This window comes from Siphateles boraxobius, unplaced genomic scaffold, assembly GCF_051911475.1.
Source record: "Siphateles boraxobius isolate OS27281-9 unplaced genomic scaffold, OSU_SipBor_1 46, whole genome shotgun sequence".
Taxonomy (NCBI): Eukaryota; Metazoa; Chordata; class Actinopteri; order Cypriniformes; family Leuciscidae; genus Siphateles; species Siphateles boraxobius.
In genome coordinates, this window is record NW_027509097.1 from 6,417,761 (window position 1) to 6,440,469 (window position 22,709).

The window sequence follows — 22,709 nt, forward strand, 5'->3', positions numbered from 1 at the left end:
CTCCTAAATAATGTATTCTATTCAATTCACATTTATTTGTAAAGCGCGTTTCACATTAAAAAAAACCGCTTTACAAAAAAATGCATGTTTCTACATTACAAGAGTAATCTGTTATCAGAGGTGACTAAAAGTTATGTCCATATGTCAAAAAATGTACTGTTCTAAAATGCAGTTAGCTAATATCATGTATTCATTTTGGAAGAAACAATGATCTCATTAAAGCAATTTTTACAATTTGTAATTATAAAGATTATAATATATAGAAAATTTGGCAGTAATGAATATTGATTCAGAGTTGGCGTCATCTAAAGTCCTTGCAGGGGATGGCTCCTCTCTTCACAGTGTTGGGGGATCTAAAGTCTGGATTCAAAATGGAGCTGGCGTACTCTCTATCCCGAGGTAGAGACAGCAAATGGAAAATAATTAGTGTAGCAGCTGTTTATAACAAAACATCATCACATACCCTTCGCCATACCTAGAGATTGGCATGGTTTTATTTCAGTTAGGCTAATAGCTGGTTTGATTTGCATTGAGAGATGATCTTATGGAAAGTGCCCCATGCCAATCTCCAGGTATGGTGAAGGGTGTGTGACGATGTGGGGTTATTTTAATTCCAAAGGCCAAGGGAACTTTATCAGGATGCATATTATCCTGGATCCATGAAACAACTGGCCTTTAAAAATAAAAATCTGTCTGCCTCTATGGGAATTTAACATAGGGGTGTCCTGACTTATTCAACCTGTATTTTAAAGCAGCACCAAGTAACTTTTCATCTGCGGTCGCCCTACAGGTTGGAAGCGGAATTGTCCATTACCGCTGTCATAAATAATTTAGCCATACCGCAGCCTACTGTCGCACCCGCACGCACATGCTCTCTGTTTATCCAGCACTGGCTGGAATCAACAATGGCCACAGATAAGGTAGAGTATGATGCATAATTTTATGAAAGTATGATGTATTGAGACATCACAAACGAGCAATTGTAACGCTTGCCGTAAAGCAAGTCAAATTAGTAGTTTTCTTATGTCTCATTAGAACTACAGAAATGCGACCTGATCTGGCAATCTTACATAGCGTGGATATATCAGATAAAGGACCGTAAAGCTGTGGCATAAGTGCATTTCACCATGTCACGACTTGATGAACCACTGAAACAATTTTGGAAACATTATTTTAAGGTAAAAAATCTTACTTAGTGCTGCTTTTAGGAAGAACATTTATTTATTTACGATACATTATTCATTCACAAAGAAAATTTGTGTCCTTAAAGGTTTGATTTTTCCTCATTTTTTAAATTAAGGCATTAAGATCAATTTCCAAAAGATGATTTTTTATTCCTCTTTTTAGTCAACTTTAGCATGGTTCACTTATGCTAGGCACTGTACATGTGCCTTCTTGAGCGGTGGGACCTTGCGGGCGCTGCAGGATTTCAATCCATTGCGGCGTAGTTTGTTACCAATTGTTTGCTTGGTGACTGTGGTCCCAACTGCCTTGAGATCATTAACAAGCTCCTCCCATGTAGTTCTGGGCTGATACCTCACCTTTCTCATGATCATCCTTACCCCATGAGGCCAGATCTTGCATGGAGCTCCCGAGGGCGATTGATTTTTCATTTTGTATTTCTTCCATTTCTGAATAATAATAACCTTTATATAATGTTTTTTTCTGGATGTTTTGGTTGATATTCTGCCTCTATCCGTTAAAATAAACCTACCATATAAATTATAGACCCTTCATTTCTTTGTAAGTAGGCGAACTTACAAAATCAGCAGGGGATCAAATAATTATTTCCCCCACTGTATCTGATTATATTTTCTTGAGCTGGTAAGAACTTTAGAAGCTATTTTGGACTAACTGTAGCTTATTTATTGAGGACGCAGGACAACTAGCGGAGCGGCAGTGGCTCATGTAGGTTGTCTACAAACTGAAAGGTTGGTGGTTCGATCCCCGGGTCCACCTGACCAAGTGTCGAGGTGTCCATGAGCAAGACACCTAATCCCCAGCTGCTCCCGATGAGCTGGATGGCGCCTTGCATGGCTGACACCACCGTCGGTGTATGAATGAGTGAGTGAATGGGTGAATGTGAGGCAACATGTAACATGCAACAAGCGCTTTGGTGACCATTGGGTCTGTGAAAGCGCTATATAAATGCAGTCCATTTACCATTTATAACTATCTAGTAATGCATTATATCCAGTTTAAAGGTCATGAATGCATGAACTAGCTTTTCTGCATCAGAAACAGCATGTTCTTAAAAATGTTTCTGAGGTGGAAGAAGGCTGTTTTTGTAACACCTGAAATATGGTTTTCGAAAGACTTTGCTGTTTAATATAACACCGAGCCTTTAACTCTAGACAATGAAGTATAACAGTACATCCTTCTAGTTGCAAATTGTATTCTAAGAAATTATGTGTGTGTAAAGGTCTTTGGTCCAATAAGAAATACCTCAGTCTGGTCTAAATTTAAAAGAAGAAAAATACTGGTCATTCCAATAATGTAAAAAAATGTTTTAATATATATATATATATATATATATATATATATATATATATATATATATAATTTTTTTTATTTTTATATGACTATTAATTAATCCCACTGAGATGATCATCATTCAACAGCTTTACTATTTAGGTTTTTAACTATTTTGCTATTCTTATGCACTAAATCCTAAATGGCTTTGTTGGCATAAAAAACTAATTGATGCAAACAGGTCAGTCTCACAAAACCACTCAAATGATGTCCAGATTCCCCCTCAAAACAACAGCAAAAATAGCATAATGAAAATTAAGCTTATATTTATGAACATGCAATATTTTGCATTGTGATATTATTTTCAGGACAATTAGACATATTTTACCCCCAGTTCTCTATCATAATGCACTTAACGTTGTACTTTTTGTCAGGGTACTGTCACTTCTGTCTAGTCTATTTCTTGGTTTTGTGACAGAGCCCTGACACTACTGTTTTGTCTCATCTGTGCCTTGTTTCATGTGCTTTCATGTCATGTTTTGTCTTGTGCTGTGTTGCATGCAGTGTGTTTTTCACTGGTGAAAAGCTGGTTTCACAAGTGTTTTTCACTGTTCTACTTCACTGAGGTAAAGTGATAAGTAATAAGTTACAGTTACACTTTTCTCTCGCAAGCCTCACCATTCTTCCTTCTCTCAAAAAAACTAGTCAGAAGTTGTCTGCCCTCCTGCAGCTTTCTTCCCTTTCCCTTTCCACTCTTTTCTTTTTTGATAACCTGATTTAGGCTTAATTTTTTGTAATGTGAGCCGAGGCTCCTTTCCATGCCACAAGCTGAATTTAACCGCTTCGCTGGACAACAAGGCCAAACCATTTCTGCTTTTGATAGGGGGGTCGCTAACATGGGAGGGCACAAGCTGCTAGGCAAATAAAGAACATTTCAAGGTTTTACGGATGTAAAATTGAGTCTTGAGAATTTTTATACCTACTAATAGCATATTGTATCACTGTGATTTTGTCATTTTAATATTATGCAATTTTTTATTGCAACCTTCCCAAACAAGTTGTGGGTTTAGGTCTGATCTTAGTTTTGGAGACTTTCTGACCCCAAGATCCAACTGGCATCTGCAATTATCCAACTTTGAACCTTACAGTTTGTTTGGTGACTCAAGCCGCCATCCTCAGTGTGTAGGGCCAATATAGACACACATCCTCTTCCAGGTAGCTTATCACCAGTCGATTTAAACTTCTTAACTATTGCCCAGATAGTGGAAATGAGTATTCCAAAAATTAAACAATTATCTTATATCAGCTTCATGATTTGTCCCATTTTCTTGACAGGTTGTCATTGTTTACAATGTATTAACTGTAAATATCTACTGCTACTGGACTGTAAAGACGCAGCAAATAAGCAACTTTTTTTTGTTTAAGTAAACCCAGTCATTTCATTTCTCCTGCATGCTATAGTAATAAAGTTAACTGTGGCCCTGAGCACCTTGTGATATCCACTACTACAGTAAATCTCTGCTTTGTTGTCATGGCAATCCGTCTCTACACTGAATGTCATCCTTATGGGGAACTCTTATATAACACTCAATGATAAAAACAATAGAACTACCCATAATGTATCTTTATAAAAAGTCCTTAAATTGCTTCTGTGGCTCATAGATTGTGCAGTTAAACAAGATTCAAATGTCAATCACAGTTTATTGTGAAAGACAATTGTGTGTGTGTGTGTGTGTGTGTGTGTGTGTGTGTGTGTGTGTACACACACTAAGTGGGCGTACTATACCTCTCACAGCTGAATTGAGTGGGTGAATCTTGGCTGTCAAACTGGAGTGCAAAAAAGTTAATATAGTATTGCTTGTTTTTTCAGTTTTACAGTTTTTCAAAGTTCCCTGAGACCAAAAGACTGGTGTAAAGACACCTCTGATTGGTCAAGGGCTGTTCTCATGCTGCCTTGATAGACTTGAGCTTGTGCTGTTGGGCCACAAACTGAGCCTTCTGTATAGCCAGCTGAGTGTCTTCCTCGCTGATGCCCAGATGCCATACAGCCCTGACTGTGTCCCCGACATGGGGGAACATCAGAACCCGGACCCCTTGTCCCAGAGCCTTCACCTCTTCTTCATCTACACCTGCCATCCGTTCGCAGAACTCCGCTGGGCTCATCTGGCGGTCCCGCAGACAGAACCTCAAAATGTTGCTTTCCACAGTGGTCAGATCCACCCGGTACAGAGAAGGGTCACACTTTAAGAGCGCTACAAAAGAGAAGGTGAGAGACGTTACATTAGACTCTTGAAATAGAACTGTGGATATTTAAACTGTACCTGTTCCATGGAACCCAAAAGGAGATATTAAAAAAAAATCATAAAACAATTTTAAATAGCTCTTTTCAAGGTGTTGAATGGGGACTGAAATATTCAAGCTTCAAAAGGGACACAACAGCACCATAAAGGTATCATGTGTGTTGTCCATATGACTCGTGCACTATATTCCAAGACTTCTGGAGTCATAGTCATAACAAACCATAATTTATATCATTATTCACTGATGAAATTTTAATTGTAACTGCTGCATTCATCGAGTCAGTGAGCTGAACTCAAGGACCGAATCTGTACGATTTAATTATAAATCATTAAAACAATCTTTTTTTCCTTTTGAAGCTTGACAGCCCCCCTTCTGAAATGACTATTGAAAAAAGCAGAAAAATACACCTTTTGTCTATATCCTGGAAGAAAGAACTTTAAATGGGTTTCTAAGAACACGTGGGTGAATAACTTCTGTAATGACTTTTAGTTTAGAGTGAACTATTTCAGTGAATTTTTATTTATTTATTTTAACCTCTTCAGTTCTGACTTTTTTATGATTTTAGTTTCAGCCAAATGAGAATGAGCATAATTAGGTGACATACAAAACGGTGATGCCATTAACTAATTTCAGCTACTGCGAATAAGAATATTTCATGAAAGCTATTCATGCTCAAGCTAACTATTGTAGTGAAGCATCATGTGTACAGTGCTTGTGTAGTATCATGCTGAGGGTTCAAGGAAATCTATGGGGTTCTGTCACCTTGAGCAAAGCGTCTGGCGTTCCTGTGGTCCTCCTCCAGTCTGCCAATCATATCTGACAGGGCAATCTTACCAGCTGCTGCCAAGACACCCGATTGGCGCATTCCTCCGCCAAGTGCCTTGCGGGTACGCACTGCTCTCTGTATGAAATCTTTTGACCCACCTAGCATGGTGCCCACAGGTGCCCCGAGTCCCTGCCAAAGAGCAAGTCAGATCAAATGAGCCTTTTTGTTTCTGCATTGTGTGAGATTTCCAGCTCTTTGCATGAAATGTAATAGATAGGGATAAAACAAAAGAGAATCTATGAAAGAAAACGTATGCAGTGCAGTTCAGATATAATTATTGTATTAAATGGATGCAAGTTTACATATAGCATCCACCTTAATGCATTTAAAATGCTGAGGGTCATTCACACAGAACGTTGCGTGTTAAAAAGGTTTTTTTAAACTCGCCTAAAAGGTTAGTTTACTTTAATTTTATGTTCTTCCCTGAAGCTGTTTTAGTAGCATTTATATACTACTATAGTATTTATTTGTATTTTATATGTGCTTGTGAATTTTAATAGTTTTTTAATGTCTTTTTAGCTTTTTTTTTTTTTTTAGTAATTTAAAAAAAACTTATTTCAGTCATTTAAAAAAAAAATAATTTTAGTTTAGGTTTTTCATCTTAATTAACAAAAGCAACACAGCCCTGAAATCTACTTATAATATTAGTAAAGTTGTTTTCACATCAATAACAGTCCATTTAGTTTTTTTACAGCCATTGTGATTACATATCTCTGGTCATGTGATCTAAGCATGTTGGCTCCTATAAGGTGACCTGCTCAATGCAAAATTAAACCCATCTGGTCTGAAAACCCCTAACGTGTCTATTCATACTTGCATGAATGAATAAAGGTCGCCGTGATTTTACCAAGGCATGTTCCTGGATCAACATCTATTGTTGATCCTGGAACAACATTCCTGTCCAAAAACATAGTCCTATCCCTACCCCTACCCCTAAACCTAACACTACCCATAATGTATCCCCAAAAATCAGAGGAAAATGATAGGTGAATAAGAATAGTGCAGAAGCCCCAAACCCTTGTTGTAAGCCTAAACTAACAACTACCCCTCAAATCTGATATGTTGATTGATATGTTGTTTCAGGATCAACAAGGATTTTAATCCATGAACATGTTCTACTTGGTGAATTTACGTTAACAATAATAATATATTAGCATACAGGCACACGTTTATAAAGGACACATGGAATTCAGATAGTTGCTTTTTCCCCATATGTCTGTAGTCAGAACAGGCAGAAGTGATTTGATATTCATATTGGTGATCTTTTTCTATAAGCCTCAATTACATTTAATGTCTTTCAGCAAGAGGGAAAGAGGAAAATTTGGTGACAGAGAGTAGCCTGTTTAGCAAGCTGCAAACAAGCTCTGTAATTAAAATGCAAATACGCTTGTTGAAATCTACTCCAAGGATTTTGTTGAGAGTTGAGAGTGATTAGGTTTTACTTCAGGGTCTCTTCAATCGACTAGATCTGAGTTGTGATGTTGAGTTCATTCCAGGGGAGTAATGAGGGAGGACATTTCAAATCCTAGATGATACGATATGATTACAGTTGCGTTATCAGAGGAAAGTACCACACTTTGATGATATGACTAAAAATAAGACTTGATTATCTGGACACACACCTTCAGGGTGCAGGTTATAAACCATACAGGCACTGACTTTAACAAGGTCATTTTCAATGCCTCGCACTTAAACTGATTTCCACTGCTTTTTGGTGGAAACTCTCACTGCCTGGAGATGTTTTGTTCAAAATGACTGAAATAACTTTCCCAGAAAAGCACTTTCCGGAGCATGAAAGCTACTGCTGGTTTTAATAAGTACATTTTTCCTATTATGAAAATCTTACTATTATGTTCTAGGTGAATTTGTTGCTGCAGTTGCTATACACATACAGTTTTAATTTCCAAATGATGTTTTCCTCGTTCCTTTTCATTGGCCTACTGGCAGCTACAATAAATCACACTACATTGTGCTGAAAGACTCGCAGACTAGCCATTCAAGAAAATTAATCAGAACAAATATATCTTTATGTATATATTTTTTTCAGCACAATTTCTCTAGTCTTCAATGTCACAGTCTTCAGAAATCGTTCTAATATGCTGATTTGGTGCTTTAGAAACATTTATTAATATTATCAATGTTGGAAACAGTTGTGCTACTTAATATTTTTGTGGAAATCATTTTTTCAGGATCCTTTGTTGATTAGAAAGTTCAAAAGAACAGAATGTATTTGACATTATATACATATAATGCATTTTAAAATCCTTTTAAAAAATGGATAAAATATTTCTATTATTTCAAATTATTATTTAAAGTAATATATCTTTTAAGAATACATTTTACTAAATCAACTAATTGTATTAACATCCCTCCTATTTGTCACAGTCTTCGTCTGCACCTGTCTGTCTTAGTCATCTTCACTACACTTCCCAGAATCCTTCTTGTCTCCACACCTGAACTCACTCCCTCACTTACCAGCCTGTCCCTCGTTATCATCATCAGTGTCACCTGTTTTCACCTTGTTATGTTTGATTCATGCTTGTATTTAGTTTGCTTCTGTTCAGTGTGTCCTGGTCGGTTGATAAAGTTATATTGATGTGTTTAGTGTGTGTTTCTGCCCGTCATTCTGCCTGCCTGTCTGTACCTGTGAGTTTGATCAGTAAAACTGTTTGATTTGGAGCTTTTGACTCAGCCATCTTCTACTACCCGCACAACACCGTGACAGAACAACCGACCATGAGGAAAAGGAGGGTTGGCAAGAAGGCAGATCACTGGATTTCCCAGGATGGGCGATCACTGGAGGAGTATGTGGAGGTCTATATCAACCTGTATCAGGACGTGAGTAGAGATGAGGAATCTCTCAAGCAGCAATTCTGGAGTGGGATAGACGATCTACTCGCCCAGATGCTGCTGTTGGGAGATCTTCATCTCCCTTTTGTCGAGTTCATCGACCACACCTTGTGGGTTTGTGGATCCTCCCTCACTGTGGGCCCTGAGTCATGTTCTGCCGAGCCTGAGTCTGAGCTTTTTGACGACCTTCCTGAGCTTCTTCAGAGACCGTCCAGCCAGAGACCGTCCAGCCAGAGACCGTCCAGCCAGAGACCGTCCAGCCAGAGACCGTCCAGCCAGAGACCGTCCAGCCAGAGACCGTCCAGCCAGAGACCGTCCAGCCAGAGACCGTCCAGCCAGAGACCGTCCAGCCAGAGACCGTCCAGCCAGAGACCGTCCAGCCAGAGACCGTCCAGCCAGAGACCGTCCAGCCAGAGACCGTCCAGCCAGAGCCTGTTCACGTCCCGTCCAGTCCGCTGGTTCCGTCCAGCCCAGAGACCCCTTCACCGCTGGTTCCGTCCAGCCCAGAGACCCCTTCACCGCTGGTTCCGTCCAGCCCACGGACCCCTTCACCGCTGGTTCCGTCCAGCCCAGGGACCCCTTCACCGCTGGTTCCGTCCAGCCCAGAGACCCCTTCACCGCTGGTTCCGTCCAGCCCAGAGACCCCTTCACCGCTGGTTCCGTCCAGCCCACGGACCCCTTCACCGCTGGTTCCGTCGAGCCCAGGGACCCCTTCACCGCTGGTTCCGTCGAGCCCAGAGACCCCTTCACCGCTGGTTCCGTCGAGCCCAGAGACCCCTTCACCGCTGGTTCCGTCGAGCCCAGAGACCCCTTCACCGCTGGTTCCGTCCAGCCCAGAGACTAGTAGTGACTCTGTCACTCTCCCCATTAATTTTTTGGGGGGGGGCCATAGGGCTCCGCCATGGCCGCCCGAAGGGTCCTCACCGCCATGGCCGCCCGAAGGGTCCTCACCGCCATGGCGGTCCGCACCGCCATGGCCGCCCGAGGGGTCCGCACCGCCATGGCCGCCCGAGGGGTCCGCACCGCCATGGCCGCCCGAGGGGTCCGCACCGCCATGGCCGCCCGAGGGGTCCGCACCGCCATGGCCGCCCGAGGGGTCCGCACCGCCATGGCCGCCCGAGGGGTCCGCACCGCCATGGCCGCCCGAGGGGTCCGCACCGCCATGGCCGCCCGAGGGGTCCGCACCGCCATGGCCGCCCGAGGGGTCCGCACCGCCATGGCCGCCCGAGGGGTCCGCACCGCCATGGCCGCCCGAGGGGTCCCCACGGTCCTGGCCACGCCCATGTCCTGCTCCGCCCTGGCCACGTCCTGCTCCGCCCTGGCCGCCTTCACGTCCTGCTCCGCCCTGGCCGCCTGCACTTCCTGATCCGCCCTGGCCGCCTGCACTTCCTGATCCGCCCTGGAGGCTTCCCGTCTCAGTTTGGCCACGCCCTGGCCAGCCTTCAGGGCGCCCGCCCCCCCCCACCCCATTGATGTTCTACGGCGCGAGGTCGCGCCTTGTTGAAGGGGGGCGTTCTGTCACAGTCTTCGTCTGCACCTGTCTGTCTTAGTCATCTTCACTACACTTCCCAGAATCCTTCTTGTCTCCACACCTGAACTCACTCCCTCACTTACCAGCCTGTCCCTCGTTATCATCATCAGTGTCACCTGTTTTCACCTTGTTATGTTTGATTCATGCTTGTATTTAGTTTGCTTCTGTTCAGTGTGTCCTGGTCGGTTGATAAAGTTATATTGATGTGTTTAGTGTGTGTTTCTGCCCGTCATTCTGCCTGCCTGTACCTGTACCTGTGAGTTTGATCAGTAAAACTGTTTGATTTGGAGCTTTTGACTCAGCCATCTTCTTCTACCCGCACAACACCGTGACACTATTAATATATAATTACCTTAATATTAGACTTACAGTGAGTACATTTCATGTAGCAGAACTGAATGAACCAGAACAACTATCTGAACTTCATGGTTACATAGCCTATATAAAAAGAGCCATGCAAGAATAACAGAAATATTATATATTATACTAAAGTGGACCCTAAACCTGTGATTGCTTACCTTGGACAGACACACACTGACAGAGTGGCAATGCTGCAGTATAACAGATGGCTGGACGGCAAGAGCCACAGCTGCATTCATCACCCTCGCTCCATCCATATGGACAGCCAAACCAAACTTATCAGCTACGGAGCGAAGCTTTGAGTAAGAGACACAGTTATAGACATAAATTCAGTGCAATGCAATTCAATCAATGAACAATGGTGTGCCTCATGTACCTCATTTGTCAAATCTAAAGCAGAACCTGTCCGTGCTAGAGTGCTGAATAAATCAGTCTTTGTTTAATCACTCATTTACTAAATGGAGCGATTGTGTCCTATTGTTCAGAGTTCAGCCCCAGGTGTCTGGCTGCCTCGACATATCCTCTATCTCTCTCTCTCTCACACATGTTTAATGAACTTAAGTTTAAATGTCTAACCTCCTGCAGGAAGGAGAGTGGGAGGACGCGCCCTCCCTGAATATTGTGCGTGTTTTCCACACAAACCAGGCGGGAGCGTGGGTAGTGTGGGTCAGGGTAACCATGACGGATCTTGGAGATCAGCTGGTCTAGGTCAAAGGTGCCATCGCCAAGGGTGGTGACTGTTGCAGAATGGACGCCCGCTAGCTGTGAACAAAAAAAATTAACACATTTTTCATCCTACTGATAATTGATGGTTTTTCAACTATGGCCACTTTTGTCAAAAAATAAGCTCTCTTTAAACACACTTTTCATACCCTGACTAGTTAATTAAATCCTGGCATATGAAATAGTAGTCAGAAAAATCAAAATTGTTGAAATGGAAGTTTATTGAACCGTTTGACATAAAAAAAATCTACGAAAAATGTTTTTTTGTTGAGTATTATATTTCATAATTTTTTGTATGGCTCATATAGTATGAAATCAGTAGAATATGGAGCTCATACTTGACAGTAAAAAAACAGCTCAACTTTATATTTAAGTTATAATTTTATAAATTATATTTATATGGCCAAAATTAAGATTAAATTATTTTCTTTGGCCCACTATATCTCCCAATAATATGTCTTGGTAAGATTTTATTTGAATAATTAGTTTTTAAGTTTTATTGTGGGCGGCAAGAAATATGCAATGCAATAAAATGATGACTGACAGATCCACAAGTAAATTTTCCTCAAAAGTTTAATGTATCATATTTAATACTCACATTTTAACACTTTCAGTAAACAATATTGCTGATCACAAACTTTTGAATGGTAGTGTATATGCATCATATAATTTTTCTTTCTTTCTAAATCATCATGATAATTTCCACCACATCTCAAATTATCATTGTCTTTACACATTCTGTGGTAGAAATAACATTTAACCTTTTGGAATAAAATAGCAGACTCCTTTATGAATATGTTACATAAATAACGCAGCTGTCATGCATTGCAATTCAATTTAAATTGATATAGGATTGCAAGAATATTAAATACAATTCTGAGAAAAAGAGCATGTAAGCCTAAGTAGGAGACAAATATATCCCTCATTTGTTCATACCTGTGCACTTCCTCCTTGCTCATAAACATGAATATGAGAGAGATCACCTACTATCATCTCATCACCCCGCTCTCTGCAGTGAACCATAACTGAGAGAGAAAGAAGGAAAAAAACATGAGGGCAACATATGTGTACATTACTGCAACAAAATTCCTTGAATAGTGATCTATTTCTGTGAGCTAAAGCACAAATCAGTATCATTTACAAATATCAGATTTTAATAGCCAGAGGCCACAGCCACTGCAAAATACGTGTCCATTTTACCTATAAGCTTTTACCAAGTGACAACTGTAAACAAGTTTTATTAATAGCTCTGGGCACTATCCTGCAATCTCACCTGCAATCAGGTTACTCATCGTTCCTGTGGGGACATATAGAGCCGCTTCCATGCCAAACATATCAGCAGCTATTTCCTGCAGTTCTATAGAAAGAATGGGAAAAATACAATGTATAAAAGTATGCTGATCTAATTTTCCTAATGCATGAACATATGTAAACAACTGTTTTGCATTGCACATATAAACACTACCCCATGTCTGGACATACATATTAATTCTTTAGTATAGAATTAATTGTAAAGTGAACAGAATTATGAAAAAAAAGTAAGCCTTTGAAACGAATTTCAATTGTATAGTAAAATTCCATCAAATTGAATTGAATAATCCTTACATATTATTCATATTATGATTTGTATACAATTCCAAAGCCTTTGACAGGTGTTGTGTGTAGTGTGTGTGTGTGTGTATAATATAAATGAATATAAACAGTAGATTGTAATAGAAAATCGGAGAAATAACTCTGTCACTAGCTGTTCAAAACTTTGGGGTCGCAGAGTTCTTTGAAAATCTCTTGTGATCACCAAGGCTGTATTTATTTGATCAAATACTGTAAAAAGAATAATTTTGTGAAATCTTATAAATTAAAAATAACTGTTTTCTATTTTAATATACTTTAAAATGTCATTTATTTGCTTATTTATAAGCTAAATTTTCAGCAGCCATTACTTCAATGATCCTTCAATGTTGAACATTGTTTTGCTTATTTTTGTGAAAAAAACCCTCCATTTGTTCAAAATACTTTGATGAATAGAAATTTCAAAAGCACAGCATTTATTTTAAATAGTTATCTTTTGTAACATAAATGTTTCACTGTCACTTTTGAACAATTAATCCTCGCTGAATAAAAGTATTAATTTCTTTCTAAAAATCTTACTGATCCTAAACTTTTGAATGGTGGTGTGTAGACAAATATAACAGTATATAAGTATATTAACTCCAAAAGGTGTTTAACGTTCTTATTTAACAAAAGATACAGATCATATTTATTAATTATTCATTCATTTATTTATTCGTGTTTAACTGATGCCTTTGGCATTGAAATAAACTCACTTCTTAAATGTCTTTACTACAAAAAGAATAAACAAGATTCCTTGAATGAAGATATATACGTATATTGTTTTATTATTATTATTATTATTATCATTTTAATTCATGTATTTAGAAGCTTTCCTACAGCATACTATCAATGTCTGTATGTTATTTATTAATACAACTGTAGTGTCCTTGTCATGTTTTTTTTAGCAACTAACGTTTTTATTAGCCTACATTTCTTATATAACTTTTAGATTTTTGATTGAAACTATTCCCAATTTTTTGTTTGATGTATTTGTCAATTATGTAGAAATTATTTATTATTTTATTTTGTGTTTATCTTTATGTATTCCCTTGGCAATGTTCTTATGTTATTGTTAATCGAGCATAAATGTAAAAAAGTGTTTAACTGATGCGAGCGCCCTCTCATGGCCATTACCGAAACAGCGGGTAAGAGGACACACACACCACGTGAGAGCTATGTGTGCCGTCTATAACGTCTGTTTTTATGCTTTTAACTGATGAATCCCAATTAAACACACATGGAACCTCTTAGATTGTCACAACAGAAGCACACAACAGTGACTGCGTGTCAATATCTAACCAACCATTAACCGTAGGGTCTTCTCCGAACACATCGTCTCCGACCTCAGCCTGGGCCATGGCTCGGCGCATGGCTTCTCCGGGTTTGGTGACGGTGTCGCTGCGGAGGTCCACGGTGCGAATAGCTGATCCCGTAGCCGCCTGCGGAGACCCGTAGTACATCCGCACCGGATCCACGCAAATAACTCGACGAGGTTTGTGTAAGCAATGACGGACTAAACGAGCTGGAAGCGTTAGTGTTTTGGAGCTCATGTCTTCTTCTTTGCACTGTAATGTAACGGTGAATTCTGCAGTAGTACATCAATTCACACTACTTTCCTGAACTTTGGTTTACTGTATTCGAAAATCATTGATGTAAACGGCTTTAAGCTTCCAGACATGAATAATGGAACTCACAAATATCGATCATTTAGTAATCTTCTCAAAACTACATATTAACTACAAGTTATACTCATATTTGTCCACTTGTGGGCGCTCATGTTTAACATTTTAGCTCTGTATTCTTTGAGCAGTTTGGGTTTTGAACCTGTCTGAGCTGCATTATGTAGCAGTATCTTTCAAAATGCAAATTCCATTATTTGAAATGATCATTGTAGAAATTTGTTTTTGTTTTTTTGCTTCTTTTAAAATGCATTTTTTATGTCTCTAGGCTATGGAGCAAACTGGTCACACAATGACCTCAAAAAGTAGGCCCTATCTCATCACATAATCCACTCAAAATAGCATTCCATTCCATTAACAAAACATTCCATTGCATTAACAAAACATCAAACTAAGGGACATTTTATTAGCACAAGCACTTCCTTTAGTCATCATTGTTGAATATGTTTAAAGTCAATATTATAAACAACGCCGTTGGTTACTTTACACCCCTGTGTGAACTTGAGGACTTTGAGGAAATTAAGTTAGTTCTGAGAAAAGATCTTGCGTCATTTGTTTGCAGGTGCCATATTGTGATATTTTGTGTCTAAGGGAATGACATTATTAAATTACATGTAAGTGTGACTTTGCCCTTTAAAACTTTACAATCAGGTTCCATTTGTTAACATTAGTTAACTGAAATAGCAATGAAAAATTCTTCTGAAGCATTTAGTAAGCTTAGTTAATATTCATTTACATTACTAATACATTATTAAATCAAAAGTTATATCTGTATATTATTTAATGGTCCTGAGCTAACATGAACTAACAATGAACCCTTGTATTTATATAAACAGTATATTACAGTGTATTAATATATGATGGTAGATTACAAGCGGTTTAGTATTAGAACGTAATTATTTGTAGCATGGACATTTAGATATCTTGACAGTATGTCATGCTTCTAAAATATCTGTTGGTTACATGTAACTAAAAAACATTTTGACTTCTAAAACCGTACATCCACCCACAGATGTGTAGCAATGTCATTTAATCACGACATGCATGATTGAGTGACTGCATGCCTTACTGAAGATGATGCCTACTTAACTATATATGTGGCCACTAAAATATCCATTTCCCATTAAGAGCTCTTAAAGCGGCACTATGTAGGATTGGTGTTTTTGTCAAACAGCGATCCCTGGAGTCGCTGTAGAGTACTTGTATTTAACGTTACTGTCGTAAACACCACTCACGCAGAGCGTATCTGCACTCACGGCCTCTGCACTTCATAATAATAAAGTAGCCTGAGCCTAAATGAGCCTAAATGCCAGATGACACCAATGAAGTGTATCATGTACGTCGCATTATTTCGCAGGGCTCTCAAGTTTTGAAGACAGGCAAGAGTGACATCAAGCCGACAGATACATTTTTGTCATTGGTTGTTGCGTCAAATCTTACCCAGATACAATAGTGCTATTTTCTGATTGGCTATTGTGTAGCTTGACGAACAACACCAGAGGAGACGCGCTTGATTCCTGCCGGTTCCACAGTGAGAGCGGCGCGGCCAGAGTTTTGGCATATTAAATATATTACAAATAGTTTTTCAGCGTGAGAAATACAATGTGTGAGGGGAGATCGTGACAAAAGACCGAAATGAGTGACTGTCACACTCAATGTGTGACACTTGAGAGCCCTGATTCCGTAACGTCCGTTATGATGTTGTTAGACATGATTATTGCAATTTATCATAATAGTTTGCAAATTGTGCGCATTTACACTATTTACAACATGTAGGCTTATTTATGTCCTGATAATTATGTGAGATATTGGCAACTTCTCATGATAATCGCAGCAATCAACTTTAACAGTGAAAGACTGAGCGAGTGGGACTCTTGTCCGGTTCCTCGTTTGCCAGATTCTCGTTACCCTTTTCTTGATTCTTCCGACCGCGCTTTCTTCATTTTTTTCCGCCATTCTGAAAACGCAGGTCCGATGTTTACTCGTGTCTGACTCCTCGCTCGGTCAATCTGCCATTTCCTCTTTCTCTGTTCCTCTGACAATGCTTTTCTAGCTTTCTGCTTCTTATATGCCAGCTTTGCCATGGGACTATAGTTGTTCTTATAGCTAGCCGTATCCTGGATGGGGGCGTGTACGCGTGCAGTGCCGTAAAGCAATTTGTTACCTCGCAAGACCTGATATCACACGATACTTCCTAACACTGAGGCCGGCAGCTCGACGGCCCAAAGTTGCAAGGGTGGTTTTGCGGCTCACAGGCACCAGGGGGTTGCGAGACGACCACCATTCAACACGAAATCAGTAATATAAACATTACAATGACTCCAAAGCTGTTCGGTTATAGTAAAAAAGTTACTTAGTTCTGCTTTAATTGCAAATCAAAAATAACATCACAACCGTAATGTCAGCAGGGCTTCTAATTCCGCTTGATACTCGAGTGTCACGCTCGCATGCTCACCGCTGTGAGTAACACAATCTTATTTACACCCGCTCCTCTCAGACCTGAAAGGCCTGTCCACCCGCTGCAGTGATGTCATACGGTCAGCAGCGGAGGTTTCCTGGCCTTTACCGGCTGTGTTTCCAGCAGCTGAGCTCTGCCAGGCCGACTCTAATAAAACCCTGCGGGAGGTGTCAGGAGAGGTTGTGAAAGTGAGTCGAGCAGCTGTCTGGGTTTCCAGTAAGAGGCAGGAGGAGGAGGAGGAGGAGGAGGAGGAGGAGGAGGGGGGGGAGGGGTGGGGTCTGGGCTAGGCTAGGGTGTGCCAGATGGCACCCGATTCTTATATTATATTCAAATGAGAGCATTTGTCATCCATCCCATGCCAGACTGCACTGGTTGTAAGGCATGACTAGTGGTGCAGCAGAGATCTGTGTGTGGCGAGAAGACTCCCATCATGCATTCAAACATACGGTCCATATATTTGAATTACTTCTCAGTTTGAGGTTAACATAACCTTTTGAGTTTTGACATACGAGGAGATTGTTTAGAGAGTTCAAACTCTGTTAATTCTCCATGGACTGATCTATTGTTGATTTATGTATAGTGGTAAATATGGATCTGTCATCACAGAGTGTCCACTCAAAAGTACTACATAAACACGCAAAGTCAGATTGTTTTTAGACACAGCACGTTCTATATATTCATCTTTTACTGCAGCTGCTGGATTAGTGCCTGTAAATGAGCTGCATATGATTTTTTTCTCTAGTGTGTTTAAAGAAACGGCTCCCTGTTGTGAGAGAAACCGTTGCAGTAAGAGGAGGGTTTACTGGAAGTCAATTTGAAAGAGTTCCCCTCATTCTTCTATTTTTTTTTTCACCACGCTAAGATTCTCCTGCTGATTGCATTGCATATTATCCTGACCAAAACTATGCATGCACAGACTGTATGTTATTGTAAATTCTGCATATTTAATCTTGTGGAGTGGGTTGGGAAAATATTCTCCCAGGAAAACTAGCGCAAGGGTTTAGATCAGCAGTTTGTGTATTTCATACTTTTTATATACATGTTCTGGGGTTTTAATTTTCAGTTCAGTGCTGATAAGCCCTGCTATGTGCTTGCTGACATTTTACGTAAATATGAAAATGGTTTCCTTTTTGGAGTAGACGCCTGAATCCCTCATAGCAGAGTCTGTCAAGAACAAGGTTGATCTTTGTGGGTTTTTTTTTTTAAATACTATTTTAAATTTAAATAAAACTGTTAGTTTTTAGTTTGCATTAATTTTCAAACGTTTTATTAAATAATACTTCTTGTTGAGATGAATGCTCAGTGCAATACTACTAGTACAATTATTAATAAAAAAAAATCAGATTATGATAATAATTTTAAATGAATAGTTTTCGTTTTTGTTATTTTTGGTCTTCAATAATAACTCTTTTAGTCTTCAATCTGTATTTAAAAAAAATGAATGCAGCTCATATTTTTAGTAAAATTTTCAGCCTTGAGAGCTTGACATAAAGCTGTCATCAGGTACATCACTTAACCTAAAAAGGACAAGGCCATACAGCCTAGGGCTCATCATTTCCCGGTTTGAGTTTTAGGCACTAGCTAAACATAGACCACAGGATTTAGCACAATCATCACAGTACACGTTGATATCACAGCCCCTGGAATCTGGAGCTTTATTTTGGTGGCATTTTCAGCAAAACATACAAAAACACAAGACGTGCTGCTCAACTGCAACGCCAAAACCAGAAGATCTGGTTCAGATTCTACTTTGTTTTAAAACAATTAGCTCTTTTGTTTGCCGCTATTGTGTCTTAAAGTGCTTTTTCCGCGTATACACAAATTCTACATATTTCTTATAGGCCATGAAACTTTTATTTAGCGTAATTTATTAAAAATATAGATTTAAGTCCTTATGCTAATGGGATATTTTGGTTAGTTTTCGTTCACTCTGTAAAATAAAGATTTCCTACACTGTATAAAAATGTTTATATTTACAGTTAAAATACGGTAACAGGTAACAGGTTTTTACCACAGCATTTAAAATTACATTCAATTTTTAGTGTATGTATTTTAATTTTTTACTAGAGGTGAATAAAGTAGAACACATTCTGATCACTTGTTAAATGTTTTAAATATATGATCCAAATAATGTCATCCCATACTAGTTCAGGATTAACTGTTTATGAGTATATATACATAATGATAGATGATTATGCGTAAATATCTCACTTTAGTACTTGTATTCACATTATATAATCTCACTACCAGTAAAACCAATGCACAATCATAATGAATCTTTTGTGTTCTTACAAACTGTTCTTTTATGATGTTTATGTCTGTGTTTTTTTTAAACATCTTCACTTCCTTCCTGGTACAGTGTGGAATCCTGCAGCAGGTATTCCAGTAAAAGCTGGAAGGATCACATGTCACAGGCTGTTTTGTTGTAACTGCATTGAATGTCTCATGAGTACAGGTGACTGTAATTCCAAGTCATGCTTTAATCCATTATTGTTAATCTAGCTTTTATTGGCGGAACAATTAGAAGGGGAAATGCCACGCTATGTAATTTTACTGGAACGCCGAGTTGTGTGTGTGTTTGTATGCAGGTGTGTTTGTTTGTACAGGCTGAGAAAGAGAGATAAAGAGTGAAAGTGAGCCTGTCATTTGATCTGGTGTGGTACCTTTCGTGATAAGGAAGCCCGGCATTACCGTTGGACACGAGTTTTCCAATTCCTCCAAGATCCTTCTGTCTCATCTGCATAATACATCGACGTGATGCGACCGTCACAAACGCTCTTGCAGCTGCTGCATCCTGCTTCAGAGAGCAGAAACTCAGGATAAAAAAAACTGCAGCGACACAGACAATAGAAGCCACGTTCAAGAAGAATTGCCTGTCACCTTACATCTGCTCTCAGCTGAGGAGGCACAGCTGCTGTGTGTGTGTATGTATGCACTACCCTATATGTCTTAGGAAATACGCCATTCTGCTCTCAGCTGGGCCGTTTTTCTGACATTAAATTGGATTAGCTGTGAATGGAGTCAGAGACAGAGAAATATTGACTCCTTCTCGGAAAGGAGAGAGAGGGCAACGCCTTTCCAATAACCATAAACCCTGGGGCTGAAAATAGACCATACAAATGTGTATATCACAAATGAGCTGCTGTTGTTTGCGGACGGTGGGTGGTGTTCTTCCACTTTCTCTTTCAAGGGTGCAATCTGTCTCCCTTTAGTCAACACACTTTTAGTAATGACCTCAATCAAAAGAGAATGCGGTAAATGAGGTGTTACCCTCATGGCTTGCCACCAGAACAATGTTTGCAACGTCCACATCCAATAAAGTTCACTCTTATCTTTGGAATTGCCATGTGGACTGATGTCTGTTTTGATCTGGAGTCATATTATGTTGCATAATGATGCATGTGGTCAGAGGTCAGGCCTTCTTGTTAAACTCCACCATATAAAAGTACAATGTTGCAATATAATATACATAATTGAAACTTTTACTCATCAAGGATGCATTAAATTGATCAAAAGTGACAGCAAGGACGTTTATATAAAGATTTCTATTTCAAATAAATTATGTTCTTATGAACTTTATATTCATCAAAGAGTCTAGAATAAAAATAGCAGTAATCCTGTAAGCATTTTTCACTAAAACATTAAGCAGCACAACAGTTTTTAAAACTAATAATAATAATAAATGTTTCTTGAGCAGCAAATTTGTACCAGCTGCAAATATATGTTGGTTATATCTTGGTAAACTGTTTTCAACATTAACATAATTTCCGCATAATAATAAGAAATGTTTCTTGAGCAGCAAATCAGCATATTAGAAAGATTTCTGAAGGATCATGTCTCACTGAAGACTTAAATAATGATGCTGAAAATTCAGCTTTGGAAAATATATAAGAATAGAAAACAGTTATTTTAATTTGTAATAATATTTCACAATATTTCTGATTTACTGTGTTTTTATCAAATAAATGCAGACTTGGTGAGTAATTATTAAGGATCTTCCACAGAAAGTTATTTTATTGACATGTATGGCCATTTTTTATCTTTCTCTAGGAATTTATGATCAAGTCTTTTGATATTTCCTGCTTAAAGATCCTATTATGAATCCAAATAAAATCCTAAATCTAATTGCTGTTCTTGTAGTTTTGATCCACTGTGTTCCTGCGAGTTGTGTTTTTATGAATGCAAACACCTGCATTAGTCTAGAAAGGTGTACCAACTTCCCAATAAACCACCCAGGATCAACTTTATGACCTAACGTCCATCAGAGACATCCTGAATCTTGTTGTACCTTTGTTTTCAGTTCCGTAGAGGAAGTCAAATCTCAAGGATTTTGGTAATGCTCGAAAATGCCTTTGTTTTGCTCACTCTTTTACGGTTAGGACATTCTGTGGAGAAATTACGACTAAGACCCGCCTACAGTCATGTGACTTCTTGGCTAATGAATGTTTATTGCACATGAGCACAATTTTTTTGCAACAGACCAGAGACTGTGGTGTAAAGCTTCTTCATATTCCCAAAAAGGACTGTAATAATTTGAGGTCCAAAGGAAACTGCTTATGAATAATCTGTGGGTGACTTTGTTTGATTCCTGTCAAAAAAGGCTTAGTGTGTGCAAAATTACACCAAGTTTGCTGGCTAATTCTAACCTGTAGCGACAATGTGATTGAATTATGTTAAGTTTTCGTTAGCATGTTTTCTCAAGGCTGTACTGCAGAGTTAAATTTACTTCCCCAGAGCCGATCTGAAACTTGGGGCCGGCAATACTAGTGCTTGGCGCCTTTGAAACTCCAGTCTGAGCAGCACTGCTAAAACAGGCTTGATGTATGTATGGATTACATAAACATTGACAATCCAGTAAAATAGTCAAAAGTTACTCTTAGCATCATTTTTATTACCTTATAAAGTTTGCAAACTACACTCTGCTAAGTGAACCACATAGATTTTCCAGTTGTATGTTCTTCTTTGTTTTTCTTTAAAAGTAGCTTCCATAAAGTGAAAAAAAATCCTCTATACTTACTCTTTGTTAACATTTCAGCAATATATTGCTTTTTTGGTTCTATAGTACATTTAGTAATCCTCAGACTTTTTCTTATGAATCGGGAAGTGGATAGAGCACACTTCTATGTACGAATCCTTGTATCTGCCTGTCCAAATTCTTTTCACAATGCCTTCCACGATGCGAAACCTCAAACTTGCAAAATCCAAACAAATAAAGTTAAAAGCAGGTGAGTGCAAATTAGGTGAGTTAGTTCAGCTGGTACAGGAGGCACCACTTTTCATGAATATTCAAGTATAGTAAAGTAATCTCTGTTAAGTGTTTATGGTCCAAATGATATTGGAGCATTATGTTCAGTGCATTTGATTTTATGAATGCAGAATCAGCTAATATGTCTGAAATTCGATAGCACTGATCACTTTTACATTGCCCGACAACTTAGTGCAAGATGTGTTATTTTAGCTGTATGGTTTTTATTTAGTTTTTTATTGAGGGTTCCTAGGATCAGTTCCTAACCTCATTTGACAGTCAATGATATTTCCTTTGTATATAAAAGAACTTTCACGTGTTGATGATAATTTTTCGTTACTCTGGAAAAATGAGTAAATGATGACAAAATGTTCTGTGTTGACTATCCCTTTAAAGCAAATGATCTACCCAGTTTAATTTGATGACCAAACTTGTGTGATTTCTGCAGCAAAATAAAAAATACCTTTGACTTCAAATAATGATATACACATACACACATACATATATACACACACATACAGGTCCTTCTCAAAAAATTAGCATATTGTGATAAAGTTCATTATTTTCCATAATGTAATGATAAAAATTAAACTTTCATATATTTTAGATTCATTGCACACCAACTGAAATATTTCAGGTCTTTTATTGTTTTA

The 22,709-nt window shown here is 38.9% G+C and overlaps 1 protein-coding gene and 1 long non-coding RNA gene across 5 annotated transcripts; one reads left to right on the top strand and one right to left on the bottom strand.

Moving 5' to 3' along the window:
* Nucleotides 1-272: 272 nt before the first annotated feature.
* Nucleotides 273-14,224, bottom strand: tha1 (threonine aldolase 1). 2 transcript variants are annotated; one of them, XR_013194397.1, is made up of 8 exons: nucleotides 13,978-14,224; nucleotides 12,337-12,420; nucleotides 12,000-12,088; nucleotides 10,917-11,102; nucleotides 10,499-10,636; nucleotides 5,536-5,728; nucleotides 4,259-4,724; nucleotides 273-389 (listed from the first exon to the last, which is right to left on the bottom strand). XR_013194397.1 is itself a non-coding variant. In XM_077200479.1 (7 exons), the coding sequence occupies exons 1-7, from the start codon at nucleotides 14,222-14,224 to the stop codon at nucleotides 4,417-4,419; spliced, it is 1,245 nt and encodes a 414-aa protein (XP_077056594.1). In that variant the 3' UTR covers nucleotides 3,228-4,416. The 2 variants fall into 2 exon arrangements, 1 of the variants encoding a protein (XP_077056594.1); XM_077200479.1 differs by lacking the exon at nucleotides 273-389 and having other exon boundaries at nucleotides 3,228-4,724.
* Nucleotides 14,027-20,151, top strand: LOC143709799 (uncharacterized). 3 transcript variants are annotated; one of them, XR_013194399.1, is made up of 4 exons: nucleotides 14,027-14,166; nucleotides 14,622-14,658; nucleotides 19,171-19,266; nucleotides 19,400-20,151. It is a non-coding gene; the product is annotated as an uncharacterized LOC143709799 (long non-coding RNA). The 3 variants fall into 3 exon arrangements; XR_013194400.1 differs by having other exon boundaries at nucleotides 14,102-14,241; XR_013194398.1 differs by lacking the exon at nucleotides 14,622-14,658 and having other exon boundaries at nucleotides 14,032-14,166.
* The last annotated feature ends 2,558 nt before the right edge of the window (nucleotides 20,152-22,709 follow it).

What these genes read in the sequence shown, in the direction of transcription:
- tha1 (XM_077200479.1), bottom strand. Translation starts at nt 14,224, where the DNA reads ATGAGCTCCAAAACACTAACGCTTCCAGCTCGTTTAGTCCGTCATTGC. An exon ending in AGAAGACCCTACGGTTAATG is followed by an intron (nt 12,421 to 13,977) that starts GTTGGTTAGATA and finishes TTCTTTCTATAG; the next exon opens with AACTGCAGGAAATAGCTGCT. An exon ending in TCAGTGTGTGTCTGTCCAAG is followed by an intron (nt 5,729 to 10,498) that starts GTAAGCAATCAC and finishes GCTCTTTGGCAG; the next exon opens with GGACTCGGGGCACCTGTGGG.